At 43.8% G+C, this 12,384-nt stretch overlaps 1 protein-coding gene across 1 annotated transcript; it reads left to right on the forward strand.

The window, feature by feature from the left end:
* The first annotated feature begins 1,111 nt into the window (after positions 1 to 1,111).
* Positions 1,112 to 11,697, forward strand: LOC311030916 (ras-related protein Rab-37). Its single transcript, XM_084036965.1, has 9 exons — positions 1,112 to 1,639; positions 2,430 to 2,540; positions 4,511 to 4,552; positions 5,475 to 5,541; positions 5,724 to 5,776; positions 6,144 to 6,209; positions 6,974 to 7,030; positions 7,107 to 7,183; positions 9,032 to 11,697. Exons 1-9 carry the CDS (start codon positions 1,529 to 1,531, stop codon positions 9,135 to 9,137), a joined length of 690 nt encoding a protein of 229 aa, XP_083893091.1. The 5' UTR covers positions 1,112 to 1,528; the 3' UTR covers positions 9,138 to 11,697.
* Positions 11,698 to 12,384: the final 687 nt, after the last annotated feature.

Here is a 12,384-nt window from a genome sequence, read left to right on the forward strand (position 1 = left end):
TTGGAACAAAGCTGTTTAACACCAGGGTGATTTTATGCTTGGTGACAGGGGGGGGAATTAATGTATAGCTCTTCAGCTGTGATAACTCTGGCGTTGTGTCATTGAGCGGCACAGAAAAGGCGGAAATCCCTGAGAAAGTATCAAATTGACTTTGCCATTCTGCATTAACATAAGATTGGGTGCAATTCAAGCTTCAAAAAGCCCTGCGGAAAAATGCACAAGAAAAGAAAAGAAGTCACTCTGCTGCAGCTGCACAAGTCTGGATTTAAAGCCCCGGATAAGGCCGTCTCTGATCTTTTTTAATCTTTATAGGGCTTGGTGCAGGTGGTCAAAACATCTTTATTCTTATATAATCTTGTTATAAACTTTTACCATTAAAGCGTTGCAGCCTTCTTTCATCAACTATGACAAAGCAAAGAGTTCCAATCAAACAGGCAGATCAACCATTCAATGAGCTCCGTGCACAGATGATTGCTCCATCATTATGTCGGTGTCAGAGCGGGGAGACGTTGCCTGCAGCTTCATAATATTCAGACAATATTACATCTAAGTTATATAACTTAAGTGATCTCTGGCCGCCTGTCACCACACAGAGGACGGGAGGCTTCACTTGAACACTGGGGGGAGACAAACGCTGCAGGAAAAGATCCATTTTCAGGCTCAGCGAGACCATGTTTGACATGTATGACATGCTAATTACATGAAGGAATTTGGGATATTTATAGGCGTGTGGTGTGTTTGTCTGCTGTGAGGAGGTTTGTTAAAGACACCAATGTGTTGATAAAGAACCTACGATTATAACAACTTCATGATAACATAAGATTGCCATTTTTATGAGATATTCTTCATTGAGGTGAAAATATTTCTGGACGAGGTTTGTGCGCCATTTTACGCACCAAGAACAGTTGCTCCGTCTTCAGGAGAACAGTAACGTTGTGCATAGAGTGTATTTAAAGTGCTAGATGACAGTTGAGCCTCCCTCCTCCTCTCCCCGGGGTCGCGGCTCTCCTCTCTGACCCTCTTCAACGATCGAGCACCACCTGTGGCGGATGAGTCAGCCATCGGCGCGCTTGACCCCCGCAGCTGTAACCGGGGACGCTGTCAGCCTGAGCGACAGACTGGTGTTTTCCACTCAGAAGAAAACACACAGTGTTTTGTTCGCGTGCTCTGTTAACCATCTGCCCACGTCAGGATGCGCAGAGACGTTCGCAGCCGTTTGTCATCGCCGCTTCCTTGACGGGTGGATGTAGAAGCGCAAGTTTTGACAGCGTCGCTTCCGTCTTTTCGACAGCGCGCTACCAAGGTGTGATTCTTCTTCTTCTTCTCTCTCTCCTTCCTCGGGAAGCGCCTGGTGATCATTTTGTGGCGACGCGCAGTAATGCGCGCAGAGGGGCTGGAGGCTGGCGGAGAGCGGCACTGAGCGGCGGACAGCTCACCGACACCGTGCGCGTCTTTCTCGGCCAACACATCTCGGACACGACCGTGCCCCGGCTTTCTCTGGCCGCGCTCCCCTCCTCCTGGCATCGCGATGTCCACACGGAAGACGTCGTTGACGGACAAGCAGGCTAAAAACGGCACGTCAAAATATGTGCTGGAGAGATGCGCTTCGGTTAACGAGTATTACGATATTGCCTTCAAGGTGTGTATTTCCGTCTTCTCTCGTGCGTTTGTTTGTTTGTGGCGCCGCTGGTGGAACAGGTGTCTCCGTGTAATGTGGCTTTGACACGGAAACAACTGCAACATGCATGTTGACTCTCCACATCTGGAGAATGAGTGAAAAGCTTTAACTCTCCAACTGTGTTTGTGCATTTTCCTTGTAAACAGACACCAAGTCACCGACATGATGGCTGGAAAGTCTCTCTGAGCCTTTAAATCTCTCCAGATGCACATATTTGCTGAGGGTGTACTTGTTGCTCCCTCCTGTTAAATATTTATAAAAGCGGAGGCAACTGTTTAATTAATACCCACAGAAAAAAAAGGACAAAGTTAAATTCAAGTTTAGCTGTATTGTTGTATGTATGTGTCTGCTTGCTACTGGATGGATAATTACACATCCTGTTGTTGTAACAATATTGATTGGGTTTCTGTGCACACTGAAAAACGATGAGTGCTCTCTCCGGCACACGGTGTCACATGTTAGTGGCCAATGGATCACAACCCTATCTGTGGTTTCTCGTGCAATCATAACCAAGAGTGACACATTGCACAACATGATTGTCTGACTCGAACATCACGAGTTGTGAAACTATTGTTTTTTTCAATTCAGTTGCAAAATAATTCATGCAACACGTCCCTCAGCTTTAATTTCCTCTTCTGGGGGGGGGTTGTTATTCTTATGATACCATCTTGTAAGCTGTCAGTCATGTTTTGTTTTATTATGGCCAGCTGTAACCTATTGTCCCTCTTCTCTGGCGGCGGCTTTGCTCTAGGTGATGCTGCTGGGAGACTCGTCCGTGGGGAAGACGTGCGTCTTGGTGCGCTTTAAAGATGGGGCGTTTCTGGGAGGCAACTTTATAGCCACCGTTGGAATAGACTTTAGGGTGAGACGCCGCCGATAAAGTCCTAGACTCACATAATGGCTCATTATACTGTTCATTATTTCTGTTTTTATGTCATATTCTTGCTCCCGTTATAAGGAAACGTCTTGCATCCAAAGCACAACCTTACGAAGCAACAACGGCTCCACTTGTTACGAGTCACTGCGGCCCAATTATCACCTTTTTTCCGCACGGAACACTTCTGCGATGATAGCATCGAATTTACAAATCAGTCAAGTTCACGGACCACTTGTGCTGCCAGGCTCTGTGGATGGCTTCGTAAATGTCCTGGCAGATGCATGCCCACGTCTCCGTCTCCTGGAAAGATTGGCTGCAGCTCAATAACCGTCCTCGAGGAGTCACTGTGCTGACGAGCTCCTAGTTGCATATATATGCAACATACTTTATGCACACAGACACAGACAGTGACTGTCGCTGAATTTGGAGCAGATTTCTACTGCACATATTCCTCCATCCAAGGGATGAACATGCAAACAGGCTGTTTGGTGAGAGCGCTTCGACCTCCTGCTTCCCTCCAATCAAGGCAAAACACTCACACTAATGGCGAGTCAAGTAGGGTGGTTTGAGGAGGAAATTGTGTTGCATTAGACAGAGTGCCATATTGTCTTCTTTGGATGGCGGTGTAGACATTAGAGGGTGTAATGTACGTCTGACAGATAGACTAGAGCTGTATGGTTGCTGTCTATTCGGCAGCATGGACATTTCATCTTGCCACTACTCAAGCAAAAGCAACAAGTACCGCGGCCAGTAGCCATTCATGAAATGCATCACAAAGGGAATGGAGACTGATTCACATTTAATTCATGGGGGGAGGGGGGGGGGGGGGATGATGGAGTAACACTATTCATTCAGAAGATTGGCTCTTAATGTAAGTAATTGCGGTTTACTGGCTTGTGTTTGTGAAAAAGGGGGCAAAGCTGCTCATCTGAGAGGAGCCGTTGAGTCAATATGCTGAGGTCGTCCTCTGTGCATGGATAGGCAGGCAGGCTGTTGTGGCAGCTCGTAACATGGCCGGTCTATTTTCGGCGCTCCTTCCTTGTAGCAGTTACTCAGCATGCAGGCTCTCCTCACATCATAATTGAGAGGGGAAAAAAATGGAAACCCATGGCAACTAATGCAGGGGTTGAACCATGTCCGTTCTGCCAAGGATTCAGCAGGTGGCAGCTTTAGCTCTGCACACGTAGGTTTCATTGGTCCCCTTGTAGATCTGCATTTCTTTTGGGTGCCATTTTTGTTGTACGTTCAACAGGAAGGCCGGGTGCTGTATGTGATGGCCTGTCACCATTCGCAGTGATTAGCTGATTGAGGAAGTGCTGCAGAACATTTTCTAGCCCCATTTCCTTTTGTTTCTCTTTGCGGGTTCTTGCTTTGCAAGGTTGAAATGTGGTTGTGACCTGGCTGGCTTGTTGCTGCAGCAGGTCATGGTAACGATCAAAAAGAAAAAAACCTCCGTCCAGCCACCATAAAAACAGGGCACGGGTGAAGCTGTGGTTTTGTTGTTGCATGTTGGAGCATGAATGTAAAAACACTGCATGCTACCTAAATATTTCATCCACTTCACTCTTAATACATCAGTCACAACATGAATCTCTTTTTTTAGCGGGGTGCCTAAACTATTTTAAGCCAATCTTTTCTCTACAGGAAATCAGAGGGCACCCCCACGGGGTTGCAGGAAATTAACGGGGGAGTCAGTTGTTATGCTGCCAATCGTCTTTCTCACTGTTGTGTAATTAAGTCTAATCCCAGGACCTTGTTGATGTGTGGGTGTTGCAAATTGCTTTATCTGCCAGCTTTCGAAGCCACTTTTAGTTGCCTTGTTTCTTTTACCACATGCTGACTGTCGTAGCTTTTTTTAGATGTTCGTCATTCATCCCCGTGCAGTTCTCACAGCACTCCAGTCTTAAAGCATATGGTGGGTCGTCAGTCTCTCACAGCTTTTCTCATGTCTGCAGAATAAAGTGGTGGATGTCGACAACCTGAAAGTCAAACTCCAGGTGAGTGCACGGACCTTTTCTCAAGAGTTCTGTCTGTCACCATATTATAAATCTGGTTGCATATTTAGAACAAAACAAAACAAAAATCAGAAAGTTATTAACAAATAATACTTACTACACTTGATTGTTGTTGTTGCCAATCAAAGTGAGTGAGTAGTAGGAGGCTAATATGATTGAGACGGCAGGGTTATTTGCCAGCAGCAAGCTGTTAATCTAAGGAACAAACCAGTCTATCATCATAAACTGTTCATTCATTCAACACTCAGTGGAATTCTTTGTTTAACATGGGCCTTGAACATGATAAAATCCTGTTATTAATTCAAAAATAGACTGACCATCATGAGTGTAATCTCTAGTTTCATACGAGAGAAATGAAACATAAAAGCTGAGTTAAGAGAAAAGGGTATGGCGTTTTCAGGCTATAGCTGCCTTGGATAGTTAGCATACCTTTTAGCATGACAATAGGTGTTTTTATGACCAGCTTTATGTGCCTTATTTATAGATTATGTATGTATCGTGTACCTTCTGGCATGACTAGTTTAATGTATTTGATTCTCTATGATTAGATTTAGTTTCTACCTTTTTCATGTGGGAAAACAAACTCAATTGCCAAAATGTTAGTTAATTATAAATGATGAAGTTAATTTGCAGTAACAAAATATAGAAAGAAAAAAATGTAGATGTAGCTTTAGTGGCTAGCTGTGGCTAACGTATCTGACCAGCTTGAATTAGCTAAAAATGGTTCTCTTGATTTGACTGTTTTTTTTCTATGAACTGCATTTGGACTAAATATATAGCTACTGCATTTTTTTCATTTTTTTATGGATAATGTTATGTTTCAGAGGATTTACTGCGAGGATTGTTCAGGATGTTCAGTTTTCCCACGTTGGCTGTTGTGTAATTATGTGGTTTTGTTACGCAGATCTGGGATACAGCCGGCCAAGAGAGATTCCGAAGCGTAACGCACGCCTACTACAGAGATGCCCAGGGTAACCTCATGGTTTTATATTGCACTTCCTCATGCTGTGTGTGTGTGTGTGTACGTGTGTGTGTGTATTGAGGGTTGAACCCTGGCTGAGATGCCTATTTTTTTCGTCATTTGTGTGCATAGGTGTGTAGGTGATGATGTGTGCAATGCATAAAAACAAAGGTGTTCTGTTTCCTTTCGCAGCGTTACTTCTGCTTTATGATATCACCAGCAAGCTGTCGTTTGACAACATCAGGGTAAGACTGTATCAAATTACTTTCCCCTCCCACTCTCTCGTTCTTCACTCTCTTCATCTCCACTTCCTAAACCCTCTCTCAAGCTGTTTCCATACTGCGAGGACCTCCAACATTTTCTCACTTTGGGAATGACATGACGTTATCGTCTGCTTCACTACGCAGTTCCCAGTTTCAGTAATGAAAAGCAATAAAAGTGTTCAAGGATGAGAGTGACTCAGGCACACCACGATTGATCGAAGGATGGTAATGATACACAGCTCAGGAGGGGAACGAAAATGCAGGCTTTAAGTGGTGGTATTCATTTTGTTTATAGACCAATCTCTCTTCCTTCAACACTTCTGCATCTCTGTCTTTTATATGTGCAAAGGCTTGGCTGACTGAAATACACGAGTATGCCCAGAAGGATGTGGTCATCATGTTGCTCGGCAACAAGGTGAGCAAAGCTTACTTTTTTTTTTTCATTACATGAAAAAAAGATGAGGATAACTGTTCTCTTAGCACAATTTAAATGCACTCTTATCACACTCAATACAGACATGTGAATGTTTAAAGGCCAGAAAAATGTCTCCACTGTGCAACACACTCACTTAACATTTACAAGAGCAACGCACTCTTAATTGCGTTTGTCTTCACTGATTCATCTTTTTGTCTGCGGGAAGAATTTCCCTGCGGTGGAAATAAAGTTGGTCCATTTACGGCATCGTCCACGTCACCACATTCATTTCTCACCCATCACCCAATGTTATTTGATCGTTGTGACTGGGAAGGATAACATTCGAAACCTGCCACAAAAAATGACTTATCGCTTGCTTCTAGCCTCCCTCCCATTTCCTCCACATTGCTGCTGGAGATGAATGTGCAGTCATTGCTGATTTATTTCTAAGCTCCCTCTGGTGGCTCAGAGAGGACTCACCCGTCTCCGGGGTCAGAGATGTCACACGGCAGCAGCTCAGATCATTTGTTGTGAGGAGCGGCGGGACTGCCGGCGTCAGTCTGTGGGAGCGCTGCTCTCCTGCTGGAGGTGGAGTCTCTGACATCCCATCAGTCTGATGGAGCTCCGGCTCCGCAGCTGGCGGCAGATAAGAGGACGTGCGGGTTGACCCGACGGTGCATCGCTGTAGCTAATGGCACAGGGAAACGGTGACCCTTCACCTCCGATATGATGACTGGTTTTCTCTCCCCGCTGCTGTCTTACAGGCAGACATGGCCGCTGAGAGGGTGGTGAAGACGGAGGACGGAGAGAGGCTGGCGAAGGTAATGTATGACGGCTCCGTGCGGTCACATTCTCAACAACAGACACTCCACACGTCCTCTAATGTTTTCCTCTTAGGAATACGGTGTACCATTTATGGAGTCCAGTGCGAAGACAGGGGTCAATGTGGAGCTGGCCTTTCTTGCTATTGCAAAGTAAGTCTGAGAGATGCAGTAAGAATTATCTGTATATCAGCAGTGGATGAGATGACTACGTGTAATGTGAAGTGTGTAGCTCAGAGAACTGCAGAGTTCTCAGAGCTTTCATGAGTATTTAGTCCTCTTAGTTTTGATTTTCCGGTCCAAAACCTTTACTGTTCCAGTTCACTGTCACTGCTCTTGTCAGCATCGTTTCCAGCAGCAGCTTCCTAAAAATAAACCCACAGTACACTAGCTGGCCTGTCGGCCACCCGACCAAGTTAGCGACTTAGCTGGTGAACGGAGTGGAGCATTTAGCAGCTAAAAAGACCGATCGAAGATCAATATTTGGGTGAAATAGAGCTGACAGAGAGTGAATATTGAACTAACATTCCTCAGGTGGTCAGAGACACAGCAACTATATTCTAAAAAGGGACAGTAATATGGTGATTATGTGTCAGTTTTGTGTTTAATGCTTGTTATGTTGCCCTCAAGTGACCAAAAGAATCAATTATTGCAGGTTTAAAGGACTAGTGTGAAGCATTTAGTGGCATCTCTTTTGTTTGTTCCAATCAAGAGATGCTGCCCAATCCAATAATATTTTAGTGTTCTCTCAAGTTTAGGAGCTAAGGGAAAACCCTGTGTGTCCACACCGCTCCGTGCACGAAAACGTGACCTATAAATAACTCCCATCCAACATTTAACACTAACTGGAACAAAGACATTGAGTCAGACCTTATCGCCCAACCCGACCTCACTTTAATGCTCTCGTGGCTGAATGGGAGTAAATCCCTGGTGGAGAGCCTTTTTTGGAAGACTTGAGGCTATTATATTAAAGTCTGTATCAGTTTGGAATAAAATGTTTTATAATATATAGGTTGGATGCCTGGGTGCACTGTCGGCCATGTACTATATTTCATGGTATTATATATATATAATAAATCCCTGAAGGGTGAGGGTCTGACTGGTAAGTTGGTCATGCGTCTTTGCTCTGAGCTCTAAAACAAAGTCTACTAGCAGTTTTTGCTCATGTTTTGGCAACAAGATGCTAGTGGAAAGTCTATAGAGACCTCTCTCTACAACCCACCATCAACCCAGATGAGAGAAAACGACGAATAAAGAAAATCAATAGCAATAAGAGAGAGAAACAAAACAAATACACTAGGGGATTAGAGATGTTGCTCGCGCTTTTCTCATTTCCAAAGTCATCTACAAATGATCACAGACACAGACATTTCATGCTTCAAAGGCTACGTCTTCTTCTAAATGTTTTTTATCTCACAGACTCTCCTCTCATGTTTCTACATGTAGTGTACAAGCCAAAACACAATGACATGCATTTCCAGTTTAGTTTGACGACTCTGGTCTTCTCCTCTGAGTATTTGTCTTTCTTTCGACTTGGCATGGACGCTCGCGTGCCTCCCTCTCGTTCCTGCAACTAATAGCGTGTTCCCGTTGACTCATTATAATGGGATTGTGCGTGTTCCCTGTGGATGTCAAACATGAAGTGTGTAATTTATGCTTTTGATTGACATCCTTGTGCACACACCTTTCTTATAGAAAGGCCGGAAATATGAAAAGGACTGCTAATGAAAACGTCTGATTGCGCAGCATGTTCCCAGAGCTGTGAGAGAAAGTAATGTCGGCGATCTGCTGTCTTCATGTATATTTTGAGTACAAGTTAGATTGAATGATTCATGCCAGAGGCATTTTGATTAAATCTCTGCACAGATAGATATTCCTCTCCCTCACTTGCTTTTTTTATTTCTCTTCCTTTCTCATCTTCTTGATTTGCTCTCGCTGTATGTGCTACATCCCACACATCCACCCCCTCTGTATATAACTTCCTGTGTCTCTCTCCATCAGGGAGCTGAAGCAAAGGGCGACAGAGCAGCAGAATGAGCCCAAGTTCCAGATTCACGACTACATTGAGTCTCAGAAGCACAAGTCTGGCTGCTGTGGCCTCATGTAGCTGATCCTGATCGCCAGGCAGCGAGAGACACCGCAAGAGAGGGAGAGAGAGAGAGGGAGAGAGGGAGGGAGTGGGAACGAGGTAAAAAAAAAATGTCTGCTGTCTTATGAAAAGCCAATCCCAACACCAAAATTGAGAAGCGGTCGACCTCGTCTTCGCCACTGAGCTTTTAGCTTGAATGCAAAGAGAATCTGGATTGGCCGCCATCCCTTATCTGAAATGTGAATTTAAATGTAATGCGTAGAAATGTGTGTGGTCTTTGTGGTGACAGTTGTATAAAACTACGAGTCAGGAGTTGCAATCTGAAATGCAATATCCATCTGCAGGGACAAACAGAAAACGTATTCATCATTCTATTCTGCACAGCTGCAAACTTAAAAAAAAGTATTTGTTCTGGATGAAAAATATGGCACCTTTGTGATTTGTGTAGACCCCATTATTGTTTGAGTGTGAGACGTCTTTGCACTTAAAGGGGAACTGAACCCTCAAATTCAGCTTGAACTCGCAGTACCAGTAAAAAAAAAAAATGTAATACCCAACAGTTTTCGGCGGGCCCATGTGTTGCGTTTACTGCCACTGAGGGGAAATAGATCCAGCCATGTACAGCATTTCTTGGTGCTTGCTAATGCTAACACTACTAGCAGGGATCAACATACATAAAAGGGAGGCAAAATCCTGCCCAACCCAGTAGACGACCATTAGAAAACAAATATGTAAGGTAGGGGACTCCGCCTCTCTATAGAGGGGGTTTTTGGTTAGATGCCTGGAATAAGGCATTTGAACGTTTTGTTCTACAATACGAACTATGTTAGTAAATAAACTCTTGTTTATCTTAAATCTTTTATGTGTCTTAAAACAGGTGGTTTGCTAACAAGTGGCTAAATGAGACTACAAAACGTCATCACGCCATTGTGGCGTAGTTCATTGATAGACTAACGTTGTTGTTTTTTTATTCCTGCAGAGTGCATTTATGCTTCAAAAATCATAAAAGTGTTTTTTTGTTTGTAAAGATTTATCTTGCTGAACAAAACATGCAAGAACCATTATGTCTGTTTGCCACAGAGCTTATGTTCCTGCAATAATCCAAAACCCAAGGGAGAAACGTTACTCTATTGAGACAGCACACACCGGAGGGGAAACAATTCATCACTGCCTGTTGACTTTGTATAGTGTGACAGAATAATACCAACATGGTCATTAGCCCAGAACTAAGTATTTATAAGCTGCTGAACTGAACAATTTTTGATACAGGCAATAAGACGTGAGGCGTCGGCAAGACGGTTGGAAAAACCTCACGTTATGGCCAAATATCGGTGTTAGGTTATATATATTCATGTAAGTTACTCTAAAGTGTTTTAGAACATGGATATATCAGAAGGCTACAGCGTATTATGTTTGCAAGCGCCTTAGCGTACTTGCTAACACGTAGCTAACATTAGCTCGCTAGCAGCTAACTTAACATTCCATAATAATTTGAGTTATCAACTGCACACCTGGTAGACAACAGGTGCTTAAATAATCATTTAACCTGCTGATATCCAAACAAGAAACAGGCATTTCCTGTATCAGCCACTGGTCGCATATTGTTTTCCCCTCCGGTGGGTGCGGCTTCATCCCAGTTAGGGAAGGACCAGAGAATTTGGCTGATCCAACCTCTAAAATCCAAGCAGACAAGATACAAAAACATGCATCAACACCGTCTCGTGTACAGCTTATTCAGGACACAACTCGACTGCATGTTTGGAACGAAAGCGTCGTCAGTTGCTGTTAAACCGAGCGTCAGTTACTCGTCCAAAGCCGGCGGCAGCGAAAAACACTGAAAGTGAAGTTCGGCCTTAATCTCAGAACTGTCACATTTTTCATCCTGCGGTTTGAAGTAAACAATCGATATGACTGTTGGTGTGGATATAGCATTTTTGCCCTGCAGCTCTTAGTTTGTCTCCATCCCTGTTTTAGCAGGCTGTGAACTGAATCCCTTTTGGCCTTACAGTCTTCACCACTATCCTTTGATAACTCGGTGTGTTTGAGAAGTGGACTTCAGTCTCACAGTCAGATTGTAGCTTCGATGAATCCCGTCTGTTCACGTCTGTACTGCTGATAGAATAAAGCCAACTTTTTGAGGGCGCTCACCCAGCGTGTGTCTGTCTGTACATTCAATTCAGGGCCAGTGAAACTTCATTCAAAGTACTGTACATGTCATTTTGCCGGAGCGTTATCCCACCGCTGCACCAGGCATCAAACAAAGACTTAATTAGCATTATTTTCACACCTTCTGTTAGAGATACCTCGGCATGCTATTTTGCCTCTTACTATTCACACACCCAGAGAGACACTCAATGATGGATGTTGTTGTCAAGGCTGTACCGCAGCTGTATTTGTTCACGCTCCGCATCGTGTAACTCGTTTCTTTGTACAATGTTCATTATGAATGTTTGCTTGTCGAACTTGCTCAATGTCACATTTGTCCCTCCTCCGAGGCGTCACGGTGATCACAAAGTGCCATGAAAAAGTGCTTTGTTATCATATTATATATATATATAAAAGTATATTTTGTAATGTATGTGGTGTTGTTTTATTGAAGTCGGTCTTGTCTGTGCGTCTTGTGTGTGTGTGTGTTGAGCTTTTGGAGGGACGAGGTGCGAGTCACAGGATGTGCTGAGGTTAACGAGCCACTGTGTGGCAGTAGCTACCCCGTTTATTCTCTAGTATGTTGCACTAGAAAGCGTTTTATCAATTAGACTTGCTCAGCAACATGTTGATTCTGTATATTTGAGTCTATTTATGTCATTATGGAGACACATTATGTAAGGCAGATGCTCAACATCTGGATGATGATGTTTTTTCATTATTTTATTTATTATTATACTGTGGTTGCTAAGTGAAGTGAGTGGACATTCACAATTCACTTTACCTGGCTGTACACCTGAATGCAGCTCACAAGTCACGCTGCTGAGTCACACACATTAAGGGGAGAGTGCGTTTTCTATTCTTTACTGTGAAAAAAAAAAAAAAACGTAATTATCTGGATGACTTCCCATCAACTGAACTAACAGCTGCCCTTAAACACGCAGCAGACCTCAGAGCTGGTACTGCGGTAGCTTTAAACTCCCAGGTTGGAGAGTGTTGAGAGATCCTGTCTCTGTCCTCTATCTGGTCTGAAAGGATTCTCAGCTGAAAAGTCAAATCCTCCCCAAGGTTTTATGGCAGCAGCTTCCTGCCGGCCTCTATTTTTACAAACCCGTCACTC

The sequence above is a fragment of the Eutrigla gurnardus genome, assembly GCF_963514095.1.
Source record: "Eutrigla gurnardus genome assembly, chromosome: 20".
Classification (NCBI taxonomy): Eukaryota; Metazoa; Chordata; class Actinopteri; order Perciformes; family Triglidae; genus Eutrigla; species Eutrigla gurnardus.